The 18,907-nt window shown below is 42.8% G+C and overlaps 1 protein-coding gene across 1 annotated transcript in view; it reads right to left on the reverse strand.

The window, feature by feature from the left end:
* The window catches only part of def6a (DEF6 guanine nucleotide exchange factor a), a 31,072-nt gene extending 12,237 nt beyond the window's left edge, over nt 1-18,835 (reverse strand). Inside the window, exons 1-6 of the mRNA XM_060932615.1 lie at nt 18,661-18,835; nt 14,166-14,306; nt 9,622-9,801; nt 3,034-3,261; nt 829-975; nt 486-594 (exon numbers count right to left, since the gene is read on the reverse strand). Of these exons, the coding sequence (XP_060788598.1) occupies nt 486-594; nt 829-975; nt 3,034-3,261; nt 9,622-9,801; nt 14,166-14,306; nt 18,661-18,756 (901 nt within the window). The 5' untranslated portion in view covers nt 18,757-18,835. The remainder of the gene's footprint in view (nt 1-485; nt 595-828; nt 976-3,033; nt 3,262-9,621; nt 9,802-14,165; nt 14,307-18,660) is intronic.
* Nucleotides 18,836-18,907: the final 72 nt, after the last annotated feature.

An 18,907-nucleotide genomic window follows, 5' to 3' on the forward strand; every position in this document is an offset into this window, starting at 1 on the left:
TGTCCGGGGATCAGGTCGTCGAGGCCCCTGCCTTCGACTGCCACCCAATCCACATTGCACCAGTCCCCTACTGCTACCTCTGTGGGTGGTGAACCCACAGGAGGTCGGGCCCACGTCACCTCTTCGGGCTGAGCCCGGCCGGGCCCCATGGGCAAAGGCCCGGCCACCAAGCGCTCGCATACGAGCCCCAACCCCGGGCCTGGCTCCAGGGTGGGGCCCCGGCTGCGTCATCCCGGGCGACGTCACGGTCCTCGGATTTCTCTCCATAGGGGTTTTGGTGAACTGCTCTTAGTCTGGCCTGTCACCTAGGACCTGTCTGCCTTGGGAAACCCTGACAGGGGCATAATGCCCCCGACAACATAGCTCCTAGGATCATTCAAGCACACAAACCCCTCCACCACAATAAGGTGGCAGTTCAAGGAGGGGTGGTTGACCTTAAAAAGATAAAAACAAGAAGTAAGATGAGGAGAGTGGAGGACACTGACCTGTTGTCCACTCCTGACGCTGTTTGGTGTCTGAGGCACTGAGCTCAAACGTCTTTGAGATGGTCTTCAGGCAGAACATACACCTCTTCCCATCTCTGTCTGGTAGAGCCTGCAGAACACACATACATGGTAAGGGCTGATTGAGTTTGAGAGCAGGAAGCAACTCAAACTTTTCCTCCATGTCGACTTCAAAATATCTTCACAATAGAGACATATCAAGCTTCCTGAACTCTGCGTTTTTTTTCCTTTATCACATGCACCCTTGACCAACTATAGGATGTGCACTTTGCTGAGTTGGAAGATGACCTCAGGGTTTAACCTGCCATTTGGGACACACACCTACCTCTACACAGCAGTTGGTGTCCAGTGCGATGCTGCCCTTACGCTCTTTGCGGTCTTCACTGACGTAGTAGTCCAGAGAGCTGGGCTTGAGGGTGAACCAGCGCTCCGTCCAGTTCCTCCTCAACTGACCTTTCTTCCACAGGTAACCCTGGTACACACACGTACACACACTTTAACTGAGACTCACATGCTGTAAAAGTACTCATTCACAATTTTATCCCTGTACATCACCACCACAAGAGGAAAGAACAGTGTCTTCCCTGCCATCACGTTTCATCTGTCTAAATGAAACAGCCGATTTTTTTCCGATGAAGCCTGTAGATGCCGGACACCAGTTTGCTCAGTGCAAGATATCCCTGGATTCCTATTCTTCTAGCTTCCAATATACCTCATCTCCTAGTCTCTTTCTTTCCCAAGTGTCCCTAGATTCCCAGGATCCTAATCTCGGAGTTTCAGATCCTTAAATTCTAGTTTCTCATGTAATTTGCTCAATGTTTTGTTGTTTTTTTACACTTTCCAAGGTCTGAGAGTCTCCTATTTCCAGGATTCCTCATTTGATCATCTCCTAGCCTCCCAGATACCCGATTTCCCAGTCCCCTTGGTTCATAGGTTACTTTAGGGTCCACTAGATTCCTGCTAGATTTGTATCATAGATTCTTAGTTTAACGTGTGATTTAGTCCCCAATTTCTCATGTCTCTTGGTAGTGCCTTACTTAGTTTTTCTTATGTCTAATATTGAGGTTTCTTCCTTCCTAGTCAGTCTTTCTGTTTCCAAGAATCCTTGTTTAAGTCTCCTAGTTTCTGAGTGTCTTTCACAGGTTTCTAAGCTTCTAGTCCCCTAGTTTCCAAGGCTCCTAAGCTTGGAAATGTTTTTAATCTCCAAGGACTGATAGTTTCCTATTTACTGTGGTTTCTTCATGTTTCCAAAATTCCTTGTTTCCTGCCAGGTACCTCGTTTCCTAGTCTCATACTTTCACAGGTTCCCCATCTCCCAGTCCTGTTGATCCACAGGTTGCTTTACAGTCTACTAGATTCCTGTAGTCTCTTATCTCACAGGGTTCTAGTCTTCTTGTCATCATTCTGTCTGGTTGCATGTTTGATAGCACACAAGCTTTCCAAGCTCCTTGCTTGATAGTCTCCTAGTTTCGAGAGTTTATTGCTTCCAAGGTTCCTGGTCACCAACTTATGGATATTAAAAGGGGTTGGCTCACAATTCCCAGAATCCAATTTGTTGTTTTTGTAAGCATGTGACCACTACCTGCTAGCACTCTGTGCAGCAAGTCCTTCCCTCCTGCACCATGCCCTGGTCTTCCCAGGCAGTCTGCCGTCCCAGTACTAACCAGGCCCTTAAGGTGCATTGGGTGGTGCCAATCTCCGTTTCCGTAGCCCTTGGCCTCTCACCCATACAATTAGGGTTACAGTGGGGGGGGAGTCCTCTAGTAACCGTGAGAGTTTGACTCCCCACTTGCATCTATATTGCAGTGCGTCTTGCCAGACGACAGTAGGTACCATTTTTATGATGGTCTTTGGTATGACCCAACTGTGAGTAGAACTCGCGATCTCCCAATTGAGAGGCAAACACGCTAACCACTAGGCCAGCTCGCAGTATTCTGTGCAGTAAAACCTAAACAAATTCACCATTAGTGACCTCTTCAAAACCCATTTCAATCTTTTTCTTCATGTATACGTCATACATAGGGGCTTTGAATAAAATATGGCTGATATTTCCTTTCCTTTGTGGCCACAGGTTCAGGTTGGGTCGGGTCTGTTAAAACAGAACCACCATATGAAAATGGACTGGATCGGTTGAAAGAATTTAAAATATAGATACTTTGACGATATCTTCAATTTCAGTTACAATTTAAGATATACGGTCTAAGGTGTGGCTGTATTGCTGCAGATTGTTTTTGGAATATTGTGAGCATTGAAAATAGCAACTTGCAGAGGATTCTGGGAAGGGTGAGCCGCCCCTTTAAGGCAAGGAAGCAGTGTATTAACTCCAACACTTTTTAACCATTCATTAACATGGTTAGCCAACCCTGCTCCTTGGTATTTGCTTGAGTTAGTTAGCTAACAACATCCATGCCATCTTGACTAGGTTATAGGTCATAACCCCATAAGTACCATTCCTTAACCCTTTGCATGAGAGTTTCTGTTCACTCTGACACAGGTACTACTGCAGTCTTGCCTTTCGCACTCCCCCTACCTCCTTCAGCACATCTCCCACGATCTCTCGATACACTTCCTCGATGGCCATGCTGACAGTTTCCTCGGTAAGTCCTCTGGTGAGCTTCCCAGAATTCATCATCTGCAGAAATGCCCACACACTGAAACCGTTCTGCTGAATGGAATCCTGGGAAATAAAGTCCTCCAGCTCCACACAGTTCAGCTCCACACTCATGGCCATGCACAGCTTCTTCAGTAGGTACTCCACCTGAGGTTGAAGAGCAGCACATGTTAGAAGGTGTTCTTCACTTTTCCTGTATGGTGCAGTAACAAAAATGTGACATTTTTCCATTATTTCTATTGCAGAGGGGGACGTGCGATAAGAAAGTGCCCACAAGGTTGAATTTGGTTACCCGTTTTGGCAGCAATTGAAGAAGAGAACTGAGTAGAGCTTGAAATAGTGCAGAATAACGACAGGTCAAACAGCTCATTTTGAAAAATTCAAGGCTGTTACCTTAAATCGCATCCCATCCAAATAAATAGAATGTTATTAGTAATCGTCCCCTGTTGGGATGCATTGTCTGGTAGGAAAGTGCCATTACAGCGTGTTAGTGGGAGTTGTTAATTCAGCAAAAAGAACACCAAAACTGGGTGAGAATTAAAACCACCAGTATCCATGTGCTCGAGCTGTGGTGAGGAACTTCAAGTGAAGACTACTGAAGCATCTGGAAGTGTGAAGCAAAATCTAACACACACAATGCTGCTCATATGCAATATTTACGTGGCACAGTGGACAGTTCTTCAGCAGTGACACTGATCTAGTGGTGTTGTGGTGGAAGAGTGGATCTGATGGAGAAGTGTTGCTGGGGATTTGAAGCACCTCAGGGTCTCTGGGCTTTAAATATCGGTCCAGTGGTACTCCTATGGTGGTCCTTTCACATGGACAAGGTACGGGGTGATTACTGATCATCACGGTTCTCAACAACCAATCACTGGTTGGGGTTCCATTTCAGTTTTATACAAAATAGAAGCGATAGTTTAAAACATTTTGACCAACCACAATTGCAAATGTTCTGTGTTTCCACTGAGTGATGTTATGCGATTAAGAGAGTTTTCTCCTTTCAAGATGGCTCTTTTTTCCCCAGAAAGGTCGTGTTTCCATTCGCTCCTCATGTCATGTGACTTAAATGCAAAAAAACATGTTTCCGTTTCAAATTTGTGAAGCATCGCTTTATTGAATCATCTGATAAATAAATCTTATGCGAGTATAAAAACTTGTGATATTTAAGAGTTTTTTAAAATTCACGTTTCCATTACTCTTTTTTTTTTTAAATACGCAATTTCATATTATACATTAAGCAGGTTAATGGAAACACGGCTACTGATCACGACTCATCGTTTGTCCACGCGCTCATGTCTTTGTTCTAGAGTTTTAAATTATTTTCTTATTGATATTTACAGTAATAAAAGCAACTTAAATTCTATTCATATTCACAACATCATCCTTCTTTGTGTAGCATGCTTTGATGTGCAAACGTTCATGATGATTCAACAAATATGCAAATTAGTCTGTGAGACCATCTGGTGACTTTTTGAGCACAATTTTGTACTTTCCCCTGAAAAGGGGTCTGAACACTGCTGATGCGCTGAAAATGAAGCAGCAGCAGCGGATAATACACCTGACTGGATACCTGATAAACAGGGAACTGTGTGTGTAGCTGCGTTCAGTGTGTGTTAATGTAAATAGTGATGTATTGCGTGACACTAGATTAGATCATCAGGAGTATAAACTGCTAAGAACACATTCAACCACAAACATTATTCTGCAACGTAAGTGGCATCTGCTTTCTCTCTCTCTCTCTCTCTCCCTCTCTCACACACCCCTTCTTGCAGTAAATGAAACTGATAAATGCCACACTGCCAACAGGAAATAACCAAAATGTCACGGAAAGAGAAGCTGAAAGGCAGCGGAAAGAGTGCAAGCATGAGAGAGAGAGAGAGAGAGAGAAAACGTCAACCTTATTTTCTGTGCTAAGATGGAGGAAATACACACACACACACACACACACACACACACCTTTATATTCACTGCACCCAAAGCTGCTGTTTGATTTAGTGATGGGCGTCATTACATTCACTCCTTCAAGCAAAACAGGGAAACATTATACACGTGTTTGGGTTCATTTTTAAATAAATCTCCACTACTTTTATAGCACATGTTATTTTCAGAGACACATACTGACATGTTTCACAGCGAAAAGAACAGTGAATCTGTTTACTTGCTTCTGTACAAAAACTCACTGAGGGCAGATGTTAGAAAGCATAAAGACTTCATCACATGAATTCAAAACTCTCTAGCGATAAAGGCTTTAGGATGAGACACACATGAAAGAAAGTATGACCAAATCTGTTCTTAGGAACTTTTAACCAGTTTTCTAACACTGGAGCAACACTGTAAAAAGGAGTCCTGGTTACTCTACATTTTCCTGAAGGTTTTGTGGTTATTTAAAAAAAAAATCATAATAATAAACAACAATGAGACCGTCAACGAGGGCATAGCTCACTCCGGCCCCGTCTAGTCCAGAAGGAACGATCTAAAGTGGGTCACATTGCACAATAAATGTTGCAAGCTATATATAGAAGTGATATCCACCCTAGGAATACCGACCTATTTAACCAGAAAGAATCCAAAACAGCGAGGAATTGACCGAGAAGCGATTTTTGTTGAACTGCTCATTAAGGCTTAATTAGTCCATAACTTCATTAATAATTGGAATTGTGCAAATTTGTGTAGAAGCTACATGCACCCCAGGCAGACCCACCTTCCTGCCAAAAAGAATGAAAATCAGTGAAGACTTGAGAGAGAAGAAATGATTTTTGTGAAATGTGGACGACACATGATGGGATAAACTCATCGCCTGTCAACCGGGTGAACTAGTAACAAACAGAATAAATAAAAATATACAGTAACAAACAATGGCGGCACGGTGGTGTAGTGGTTAGCGCTGTCGCCTCACAGTAAGAAGGTCCTGGGTTCGAGCCCCGGGGCCGGCGAGGGCCTTTCTGTGTGGAGTTTGCATGTTCTCCCCGTGTCCGCGTGGGTTTCCTCCGGGTGCTCCGGTTTCCCCCACAGTCCAAAGACATGCAGGTTAGGTTAACTGGTGACTCTAAATTGACTGTAGGTGTGAATGTGAGTGTGAATGGTTGTCTGTGTCTATGTGTCAGCCCTGTGATGACCTGGCGACTTGTCCAGGGTGTACCCCGCCTTTCGCCCGTAGTCAGCTGGGATAGGCTCCAGCTTGCCTGCGACCCTGTAGAAGGATAAAGCGGCTAGAGATAATGAGATGAGATGAGAAACAATAATAAAAATATTAAAACTTACAGCAATTTGTACTGACAACGGGAACTTTAAGAAATAGTGTGAAAATTATAATAACTTATAAGCTGTGGTATCCATCCGCCACGAGAGCCACACGACGGACACAAATTCTTGCCTCTGTAAAAATAATCCCTGAATTCAAGAATATTATTTACAAATACTTTTCTCTGTAGAGTTTCTGAAGCATTTTGTTTGGTAAATCCAGCAAAAGAAGCAAAAATAAAACTGCAGCAAGCGTCAAGAATCAGGATTATTCAACACAGTAGCTATGATTGCGAGGTTAGCCTTCACTCGCTAGGTTAGCTTTGTTTTGATATATTAGATTTCACTCACTATGTTAGCGTAGGGTGACCAGATTTCCCGAGTCTGAAACCAGGACACTTTTGCGCGCGACCATGCTCGTGCTCGCACACCTTTTTTTTACGTAAACGTGACACTCAGAGAGGTGCTCTTATCATTGTGTTGAAGCTCACATTTATCAACATCTCACATGAAATAAAACAAACAGGCATTTTGTTATCTAGTAGCATAGTGGGATACAGATCAGTTAAATTATGGTCAGAACAGATGTTGTAATGGCTGAGAATAGGCCAGGCTATGTCCATAGGCCACATTTACACTGATTTATTTCACCTGTTTGTGAGACACCAAGAAGAATGCATATGCACATGTAGGCTAGATCTCTAAAATTGTATGCACTATAGCATGAACTTAAAAAGTAGATATGCAACCTCAACATAGCCTCGGTCAGAATCAACCTTACTAACCATTCCCCACAACTGAATGAATAAAGCAAGATGATGTGGACAAAAGTGAACACTTTAATGGAAGGTGCAACAACAAGCTGTTCAACACAGCAATATGGCCAAACTGTCAGAATGGTATGTTAAACAGAAACAAAAAAGAGACAAGTGATTTGAGAATATATACTACGGAAGCCGAGAGAGGCTCTTCATATAATCCTTTTTTTATTCACCTTGTTATCCCGAGATAACGACATAATTAATTCAGGATCTCGAGAAAACAACACAACTAATTCGAGATCTTGAGAAAACAAAATTATTTCATGATCTCGAGTAAACAGCTGTCAGCCCTGTGATGACCTGGCGACTTGTCCAGGGTGTACCCCGCCTCTCGCCCATAGTCAGCTGGGATAGGCTCCAGCTCGCCTGCGACCCTGTAGAACAGGATAAAGCGGCTAGAGATAATGAGATGAGATGAGATGAGATAATGAGATGAGTAAACAGCTGAGAAATGGTTCATTCAGGTGCGCCAAGAGACTTGTGATATGCTGACCTTGGGGCTATTTCTCATTCTGTATAGACGCAACTTTGATCATTAGAATGTCTGGAATAATCGATCACCTAATAAGGCAATATTTTGATCAGGGGTTGACACAGGGAGAGATTGCATTAAGTCTTTTAATAAGGGATAATTTCAAAATTAGTCCGCGGCACCTCCGCAGAAGACTGGCCCGGCTTCGTCTCTACCGACGGAGATACAGTGATCCAGCGGAGATCATGAAACAATTGTTTTGTTTTCTCGAGATCTCGGAATAACGGTTTTATTTTCTCGAGATCTCGAATTAGTTGTGTTGTTTCCTCAAGATCCTGAATTAATTATGTGGTTATCTCGGGATAACAAGGTGAATAAAAAAAGATTATATGAAGGGCCTCTCTCAGCAGTAAAGGAGGAGAGGGGCGACGGCCCGAGGAAAGCCCCCACAGGAGCGCACAGCATTTGCAGCATAGGCTACCCAACTCAGTACAAGAACAAAACACTTAGTGTGTGCAGTCGGCTTCGTGCGCATTGTTCTGCACCTCTCGGAGGAAGGGGTAGGTGTCCTGTAAATCTTTGGAAAAGGTACATTTTCTTTTCGGCATAATTGCTGCAGCATTACTGCTGCTAGCTGCTAGACAAAGAACATTCGCGCCAGTTAATGTTTATTTTATTGTTGCATGGCAACACGTTCTGTTGTCTGGAATAACGTGGCTAAATAAACACCCATGCCACAGGGCCAGGGGGCAGTAACCAGGAAAGTCTGCGATTCCTGTCAATTCATCAAAATAGTAAATGCAGACATTTCTCCGCTAATGATTCCCACGCTGCTCAGTCGCAAACGTCGCGAGTGGCGAAAACCGGGACATATCCGTGTCCCGACAGACTTTTGTCGGGACTTGGGACACACAACCCCAAACCGGGACTGTCCCGGTAAAACCGGGACGTGTTAGCTTTGAGTCAGTAGGTTAGCTTTCAATCATTAGCTGAGGTTTTACTCAGGTGGTTAGCTCTCTTGACACAGTAGCTTTTACTCACCTGGTTAGCTTTCATTCACTAGATTAGCTTTTACTCAGTAAGTTAGCTTGTCTGTTAGGCTTTCACTTGCTAGGTTAGCTTTCATGTGACTCACTCGGTTAACTTTCTCTGGATACATTAGTTTTGCTCACTTGGTTAGCACTCACACAGTAGATTAGCTTTCAGTTGCTAGCTGAGATTTACTTGGTATGCTAGGTTACACTCACTAGATTAGCTTTCTCTCAACTTGCTCAGCAAACATTTGACCAAGTTGTTTCATTTAGCAGTTTGCGTTTACACAGTAAGTAAATTTTCCTCATTATGTTAGTGTTTGCTCACTAACTTGATTTCCAGTCACTAGTTTAGCTTTCACTCGCCAGGCTGCTCAAATGAGAGCGCACCGTTCTGATAAAACTGTGTCACTGGTTGAAGTGAAGCTCTTATAAGTTCTCCTTACCAATGGTTTAACCTACTTTACTGCTAAACCACACTGCAGATGAACTTATGGCGCCAGAACATTTCAAAACCTTACAGTCTCTCAGTGCTTTCTTACTTCCTGCCCGAATGCACCCTGAGGTTTAGGCTTCAGAAACGCCTTAACACAAAACACACACTCAGCACCACAACACAGCAGCTAGTGCCACATCTCACCATGCTAACATACTAAACACAAATAAACCCACACACCCAATAACGTTACGTATTCACAAGCAGGAGTTAGCACTTGGGTTAGCACCTAGTGGCACCAAGTTTATTTAAATCCTAGCATTTATGAGAGTGGCGAGCCTGGTGCTTGTGATGAGTTAGTGCTAGGACGAGTCTAATGCATTAAATGCAGTTATGTAAGCTGAATACTGTTATATATTTTATTCTTAATGACCAATGTAATCATGACTCAGATGTTACACTCCTCTGAGTATACTCCGTTATTAGTGAATTATCAAGGTGTCTCACCTCATCAGGGATCATCACCAGCGGGTATTTGTCCTCAGACAGGAAGATGAAGAGACACCAGAGCCGGAAGGCATCTTTCTTGGGCAGGATGTCGTCCCCCTTCGGCCTGTAGTTCTTCTTGGCTGTGAGAGTCCAGCAGAGCTCGTCCACCTCCTCCTTCACAAAAGTACCCTCCTCCACCTAAACACACACACGAGTCAGTAACGGTATTGGTGGTGGTGTTCTCTTGGGTCAGCGTTGCTCGGGTTTCTTTGGGTCAGTAATGTTCTACTCCTGTGTTGATGGTAATATCTGGTTCTACTGGGTCAGTGTTGCTCTGGTTCCGTTAGGTTGCCACTGCTGGGTTTCTGCAGACCTCCCAAGTGAACCGTATCTGGTGGGTCAGACCCACAAAAAATGGTACCCAAACCAGCTGACCCGACAAGACATGAAAAAAACCTACATCCGAAAAACCTAATGTCAGGATCTGTCAGGATTTATCAAAGCTTAAACTTGCCGATAAGTGTTTTTGGACTGATTAACAGCTTATTAAACAAGTACACACACACACGTATGGGGATTAGGTGATTGGGCTCCTCTGCCTGTCATGCTGACAAGTAATGAATGAAACCTAGTCTTTTCCTTCACAGCAGTCCAACTACTCGACCTCTTCCCAAACTGCTTTTTGCCGTTTCACATGCCGAGGTTTTCTGATTGCTTTGACAGACACGTGACAGCTGCTGGCACTGCATGCATGTACATCTACAGGGGCGGAGCTAGGATTTTTCAAAGGGGGGGGGGGGGGTCACACACTGACTGGCAGCCTGAGTGCATTATCTCATCTCATTATCTGTAGCCGCTTTATCCTGTTCTACAGGGTCGCAGGTGAGCTGGAGCCTATCCCAGCTGACTACGGGTGAAAGGCGGGGTTCACCCTGGACAAGTCGCCAGGTCATCACAGGGCTGACACATAGACACAGACAACCATTCACACTCACATTCACACCTACGCTCAATTTAGAGTCACCAGTTAACCTAACCTGCATGTCTTTGGACTGTGGGGGAAACCGGAGCACCCGGAGGAAACCCACGCGGACACGGGGAGAACATGCAAACTCCGCACAGAAAGGCCCTCGCCGGCCACGGGGCTCGAACCCGGACCTTCTTGCTGTGAGGCAACAGCGCTAACCACTACACCACCGTGCCGCCCTGAGTGCATTATGTAACAAAAAAATAATTACCATTGCTAGTTTTAGGCAGCTTAGAAACCGGCTCTTCCATTATTGCTGTTTCTTCCACGTTTTCTTGATGTTGAGTTCTAGAAACGGCACTAAAACTTAGCTTCGAAGCCACAAAATGCAACTTTGATGGAAAAAATAAATAAATTGCTTACCACTCTTCACATCGAAAGAAGGAGGAAAGTTTTGCTTGTTTTGACATGGCGAATTATTAACACGAGGAAATACTCGTAATTCGCAACTAAAGACTGCAGCTACACTGGCAGCTTGACCCTGCTTTCTAGTGCGATTGTGTTGCGCTTGCACAGAACTGTTTCAGTCCTGCGCGCCTTGGCTTGTGCACCGGAAGGTGCACCTCGGGCTGCGCGCACGCCTAACGAGCTCCGGCACATGCGCCATTAACAAAGAACACCTGTCTTTAATCAGTGAACTATGTTTGGGGTATTTAAGGACCGCGCCCATGCAAGGATGCAAAGTATTATGCCACGTCTAGTGTGCCTCACTGAGCCTTGTTTCCTGGCCCTGTCCTTGTTGACCTCCTGGTTTTTCGACTCCTGTTTCTTGTCCCTTGATCTTGTATAGTTTTGCCTCTGATATTCTGTCCGCGCCTCGATTGACCTCCTGTCTGTTTCCTCGATTACGACTTTGCCTGCTGTTTCGGACTGTTTGCCCGTTGTGTGCGTTTCACACACTTTATGCTCATATCGCACCGTGTATTATTTAACATATCTGCACTTACATCCATGTCTCCCACACACACTGACAAACTGGGTTTTCGCACCCAAACCACAGGAAGTCAAGGTTATAGAAACCCTAATGGGGCTGAGGTGACAATCTAGTTTAAAAAAAAAAAAATTTAGAAAAATTACAGTTGGCGCTTTTCTAATATTCTTATGCGGCTATTGAAAAAAATGTATGGTCCGGGGGGCAGAGGCACCCCAGGACGCCCCCCCCAGCTACGCCCCTATAACATCTATAAGTTAATTTTTATAATTATTGATCTCTACCATTTATTTTTTATCTCACACACTATCGATCATTTGTGTAATCACATCAGATTGTGATGGACCAAGTACAAAAGATTCAAAGATTTTTATTGTCAATTCACTATATATCCAGGACATACAGGAGAATCGACATGCCGTTTCTCTCTCACCTTACTTGTAAAAACATAAATATTACAAAAAAATAATAAATTTAAGAGAAACAATATATATTTATAAATATAGATAAAAATACACTCTAAAATCAAACAATGTACAAAATAGCAGTAGTGCAAATACAGTACAATATCTAACGGAGAAGGTGCTTAGAAGAGCAGCTTATGAGGTGAATATGAACAGTAGTGCAAATGAGCAATAGCAGCAGATACAGCAGTAATGCTAATGTTTGTAGTGTGAGATGCGGACGGATGAGAGAGAGTTTCTTGTGTGAATGAACGTGTTACAGACCAGGGGTAGAGGGTGGGTAGTGGACAGAGTTCAGCATCCTGAACATCACAAGTGCACCAAAGAAAAGAAAAAAAAAGTGTGTGCATTCTAAAACGAAGCTCAATAAAGATTGGGTCTTTTACATTTCCATGCGTGCAGCCTGTGAAAGATGAGCCAGACAAAGCTTTCTGCACAGCAAGGAGATATTTTTAAATCGCTTATTTATAAGATCTAGGCCCCATGCTTACATTTCTCTTTATATTCCTGGTGTGTAAAGAGATCCATATCCTGGAAACATCCCAGGATTTTAATCTCTAAAATCTAGATCTGCATCTGATAGACTCAAGTATCAGCCTATAATAGCTGAATGTCTGTAATGATCTAACACTAATGTGTGATTTATCAAATGTCAAAATAAAACACTGCATGGTGCTGTGAGACACTAAACATGTGCTGTTATAAACCATCAGCAGATACACCATCCACTGGCAATTGGTTTAATACCAATGTAAATGTCATTAAAATAATATGAAATTCTTGGAAATTGCATATTTCAATGCCATTTTAAAAAATATATTGGGAAGACCCACCCAGACACCCTCTCCCCCCCCCACACACACACCCCTGTGGAAGGGTGAGACCCTGTCCTGCACATTCCTTCCTCCCTCCCCACCACCGATCAGTCGCTGTGTGGCCTCAGCTTCAGGGATCACTTCAGAAACGGACCAGCATTTGGAAGTTCGAAACTTGGGATCCATGATTCTGGTTATGCTAGGTCAGTAGTGTTCTGGGGGGGTTTGAGTCAGTAATAGCCGTTCTGATTCTTTAACCCCTTTACCACTGCATAACTTCACACACAGGGCTTTCTCTACTACAGTGAGACTGGAATAGCAGGCTGCAGCGGTGAAAGGGTTAAACCAGGAGTACATTCTCTTTCGAGTCAGTAGTAGCTAGATGTTCTGAATAATCTAAGTCAGTGGTGGAAATTACAACCCTTTATCATCAAAGTTATTGTGCCTATAAATAACGGTCAAGTGGAATCTAATTCAAGTTTTAATAAATGGGTTCTGTGTAATTGTACACATTTAAATTGGACAGCGTGTTTAATAGAATCGTTTGTAAAATAAACTGGGCTGAGGGGCTGGTGAATTATATTTTACAGTTAAAATCTGTCCCAGCCCTGTGATGACCTGGCGACTTGTCCAGGGTGAACCCCGCCTTTCGCCCGTAGTCAGCTGGGATAGGCTCCAGCTTGCCTGCGACCCTGTAGAACAGGATAAAGCGGCTACAGATAATGAGATGAGATGAGAATCTGTCCCTGAATAAAAGATTTTGAGAGCTGCTGATTTAAAGCACTGGTCAAACATTCACATGCACTTATAGAAGTTTTTTTTGTTGTTGTTGTTGTTTACATGCAAACATTTGAATAATAATGAAGACATCAAAACTAAGAAACAGCACACAGAGTGGATGTGAATTACCTGGAAGAAACACTGCGCCAAACAAAAGCAAAATGGGGAAAGGAAGAGAGAGAGAGAGAGAGAGAGAGAGAGAGAGAGAGAATAAATAGTAGAGTGCTCAGACTTTCAGACATCAGTGCACTTTTACAGGATGAGTCAAGAATCATTCATAAAGGAAGAAAATAATAGAAAGAAATAAGGACATAAAGGACGAGAAAACAAGTGGGGAAAATTAGCACCAGTTTAGAGTGAGAAAAACATTTGGGGGGAAAAAAGGAAATGGAGGGGGAAGAGACAAACAGAGGGGGGGCAGGCAGAGAGAGAGAGAAGGAGAGAGAGAGAAGGAGATAGGGGGAGACAGACAGAGAGACGAGGGGGAGACGGGGGAAAGAGAGAGACAGATGAGGGGGAGACAGAGAGACAGAGAGAAGTGGTACCTTATCGAGGATGTATTTGTTGAGGTATGGCATGTAGCCCTGACTCGAGACCGGTCCGTCGTCATCATCACGGAAATGTTCCTCCAGAGCGGCCGGATCGTGGGGGATACACAACACTGTACACAGATTATGAGACAGAACCTGGAACAGAGAGACACACAGACATCTGTTTAGTCAAGCCTTGTGTTAATGGTGTTTATGAGGTAAAGGAGTAGATCTGGAGGATCCTCAGACAGAGTGTTTGGTAAACTGGGATGTATGGATGCTGTCAGTCCCCACTCGCTTGCTCACTCGAGTTTGTTGACGGTGTAGTGGCTGCTGCTTTATGTCCCGGGGCCCCTCATGCCTGTGTTACCTTCTGGCTCTCCCCTTTTAGTTATGCTGTCAGAGTTAGTTGCCGGAGTCCCTGCTTGTACTCAGTGCAATATGTATACTGTTCCTACTTATTCAGGTGACATTGGGCATACCTAACCACCTGTGTTTTCTCTCTCTCTCTCTCTCTCTCTCTCCCCCCCAATCTGTCCCTCTGAGTTACATGTCGGTCCTGGGATCGAGATGCTGAACCTCTTCTGCTCCTCGGAACTGCCTGATCCATCCTGGTGCCCTGTGTCTGGCTGGAGTCTCATCACATCGCTCCTGTGGAGGACGGCCCCATGAGAACAGTTGGGGGTCATGCCTGGAGGACGCTCTGGACTCTTGCAGTGGTGCTTTTGTGGCTGGAGACTGCAGTTGACTTGCTGACTTTGGGACTGCAGTTGTCGTGAATGGTTTTGCGCTCGGGTTTCCGTCGGTGGGGGGTTTATAGCATCAACGAAACTGACTTCATGTTAAAACTGTTAATGTTATAGTCAGGCTGTCTGTTGTTGCCCAAATGAGGATGAGTTCTCTTTTGAGTCTGGTTCCTCTCGAGGTTTCTTCCTCATGTCGTCTGAGGGAGTTTTTCCTTGCCACCGTCGCCCCAGGCTTCATCATTGGGGATAGATTAGGGATAAAATTAGCTCATGTTTTAAGTTGCTCAAATTCCGTAAAGCTGCTTTGCGACAATGTTTATTGTTAAAAGCGCGATACAAATAAACTTGACTTGACACACACACACACACACACAATCATTATCCACAGATTATGAGACATAACCTGGAACACACACACACACACACTTCCTGCTCTGGTTAATTGATTGTCCCCTCTAAAGTGCTTGTCATAGGGGGCGTGGTCACGCTTGATCATTAGTAGGTCACATGACTGACATATTCATAGTCTGGGTGTGTACCAGGAACTCAACATCTTCTCCCAAACCCTCTGAAGCTTTGTGTCTCTAACGTTATTTTCAAAGTTACTTTAACAGTCTGCTCTTTAAACTTTTGGAAGACAACGGAAAAGAGCAAAGACTTCCTGGAGTGTCTTTTCCCTCACCGCAATCTTTACCTCCAGACAGGAAACACTGTACGTACAGCACATCAGCTGCAGTTAGTTATTCCATCTGCTCATTTTAATGGATGGGGAAAATAACGACTCGGTGTAAACTGTCCACACACACACACACACACACACACACACACACACACGGTCTGTAAAAACTGACGGATTAATCAGTTTGTTTACACACCTCCACATGGAAAACTCATCCAGTCTAAATAGGGCTCCAGCCAGCTCGAAAGAACAGGGAAGGGTTTTATTCCACACTGGCTGGTCACGGTGGCTTAAATCACTCCTCTGTTTGTATTTTGAGAAACGGAACCAATTAAAATATTGTAGGTGTGATTGGTCGAGTTTTTACTGAAGTAGGACTTAAAAAAAAAAGTCCCACACATCTCAAGCACATCATCTATAAATGTGATGATTTAAAACTCTTAATAAACCTCCATGAATTAAAACTGTCATTTTCATTTTTAAAATAACTTTTTGTTAGTTAATACCAAATCCATGTGTTTTTGTTCTTTCAGCTGAAGTAATCCAGGTGATGATCACCACCTTCCCTGATTTCACTTGGCATGTAACACACACCTCACACAAGTGTGTTAACACTCTGCACGCTGAGTTATTTCTGACTGAACACCGTCAGAGCGACAGAGCGGACTGAAACATGCCGTAGTGACGACTCAATAATCGCGGCTTAGTGTTTTTGACAGCTTTCATAATTTCCACAGTGTTTTTGACTTCAGTGTTTGACTACTGTGTTATCAGGTACTGTGTGTTATCTGATTTTCACACACACACACACACACACACAGAGAGAACTCATCACCACATCCGCCGGCCTTGCACTAATGTCTGAAACTCAAAAAAAAAAAAAAAATCCATCTTATCATGTATTATACTTTCTGAAAAGTTTCCCAGTTAAAATGTTTTACTGCTCCATTTGTCAGTTGTTCAAACAATAAAACTGCTACAACAAGCGAGAAAATACTTTCAGGTGAACAAAAAAAAAAAAAAAACACTGTTACAGTAAAAACACAACTGGCCAAAGTAGCAAATTACAGATAAGTGCTTTTAGGTGAAAGATTTTCCTGTTAAATGTGTTCAAATCATTAACAATCCAGAGCTATAATAATAAACAGAATAACAAGCTGCTGCTATATAGCCATTGCTAATAGCTGTAGGTTAGCATTAGCATGTTCAGATAAGAATTTGTTGTTGTTGTTTTTTTTTTTAAACCTGCATTTCAACCTTTAGTTTAGTTGAAAACCTCCAGTTGTCATGGTTACCATCAGTCCTTCAGTTTTATATTGATTTTTGGTACAAAAGACTGAATTGACTGAAATTTGTAAATTTGTTCATCAAATCACGTCATGATTGAAACATTTTTGTGGATACTTCTGAAAACCATCACGCTCTCCAGTTTGTGGTTGTGTCCCAATTCTCCACTTAAAACTTGTAAAAATAATGAAATAAATCCTTAGACACTGTGATTGAGGTTCTTTTCTGAATTTCTTTCCCCCCCCCCCATACTGAAAAAAAAAATTGTTTACACTTCATATGAAATGAGAGCAAATTTGAATTCCAACCGACAGGTGGTGATGTCATAATGAGCATTACACCAGCCAACCAATCAGCGTCAACACACACAATGTATAGATAGATAGATAGATAGATAGATAGATAGATAGATAGATAGATAGATAGATAGATAATATTCATACATTTTTTTTCTTTTGCCATATTTACCCTCTGTTCATTCAGTGAATGGTGTCAGAGGAACAGAAAGATCTACAGCTCCAAGAATAGTTTAGAATTTTAAATAAAATGTTCATGAGGCCCAACAACACCAAAGCTGTGGGCCCTTGAGAATGGCCCTTAACCCTTTCTGCTCCAGAGGGACGGTATCACGGCTGACCCTGTGCTCTGACCCCAGCATCCCAACATGCTGACACATGAGGAAAAAGACTTTCACTGTACTGTAATGTATATATGATAAACAAAGGCATCATCTTTTCAATAAAGCCACACTGAGGGGCTCCGTGGAGTTTATTTTACACTTAAAGGGATCTCTGCTCGAGTATCTACAGTAGGTCTCTTTCTCTCCATTTTCCTTCCCTTCTTGTCAAATACGAAGTGGGTTTTTTTTACATATATAAACAAGACACTCGTAGCCAATGTCTATAACAGTGTCCTGTATGTGTGATTAACTGAACATAATTAATCTGAATAACAGCTTTAACACAACAATAATAATAATAAATTTTATTATTAGTCCTGCAGTTTTTAATATTCTTTATTGTTCCTTGTTTTAAATTAAACCGTGTATCTACAGCATTGCTTTTCTTGTCATCTATTCTTTTGCTTACTTTAACATTTTTTGTGAATTTTACATCTTATTTTAAATAAATACCTCTTTTGGATTTAAAATAAGATTTTAAGTTCAGTTAGAATTTGGCTCTGAGATGGAACTCGAGACGCTGATTCAGAGCGAGTCAGACTGCACGGATACTCACTGTTCAGGACAATAACAAAATATGGGAGCTTTCTACAAAAAATATTTTACATTTTTCCTTTTCTCCCCCAAACCAAAATCCATCCATCCATCCATCCATCCATCCTTAACATTTAAGATTTAAAATATAAACTGCTGAGGGAAAAAAGTAAATCTGTTGGTTTGAGAGGATAGGAAGAGAGTGGCCCAACATCACCACATTATTTTATCAAACCAAGAATTTTTGTCCTACACACACACACACACACACACACACACACACACACACACACACGATCCTTTAAAAAAAAAAAAAAAAAAGGTTAAATGAGTTTTGAGCAGCTTCTATTCACCATGTGGTGGTGGAGGCCACACACAGGAAATGAAGCTGTGTGAGAATAGTAGCTTTTGCATAAATAAAATAAAATGACAAAACACCATCAGAAAGGCTGTTATTACTGCTAATACACACACACACTTGGATGCAGTGTGTGTGTGTGTGTGTGTGTGTGTGTGTGTGTACATTAATGAGATTGTGTGCATTTGCACGCACCAGTTCTGGTTCGATTTGGTTCTGTTACTCACCTTCAGCTGGGACTTGGACACTTTGCCGCTCTTCTCCACATCCAGAGCCGTGAAAGCAAACCAGATGGATTTGAGCAGCTCTGAGCGCAGGTCCATGACTGCACACACACCAACACACACGCATGCACACACGCTGACACATACACACACACAGCTTTCTCTTCCTGCTCTTTCACTCTCCTTCTCTCTATCTATCTATCTTCCACTGGGGTGAAAACCCAACCCACACACACAGTGTACAGAGAAG

The sequence above is a fragment of the Neoarius graeffei genome, chromosome 10 (assembly GCF_027579695.1).
Source record: "Neoarius graeffei isolate fNeoGra1 chromosome 10, fNeoGra1.pri, whole genome shotgun sequence".
Taxonomy (NCBI): Eukaryota; Metazoa; Chordata; class Actinopteri; order Siluriformes; family Ariidae; genus Neoarius; species Neoarius graeffei.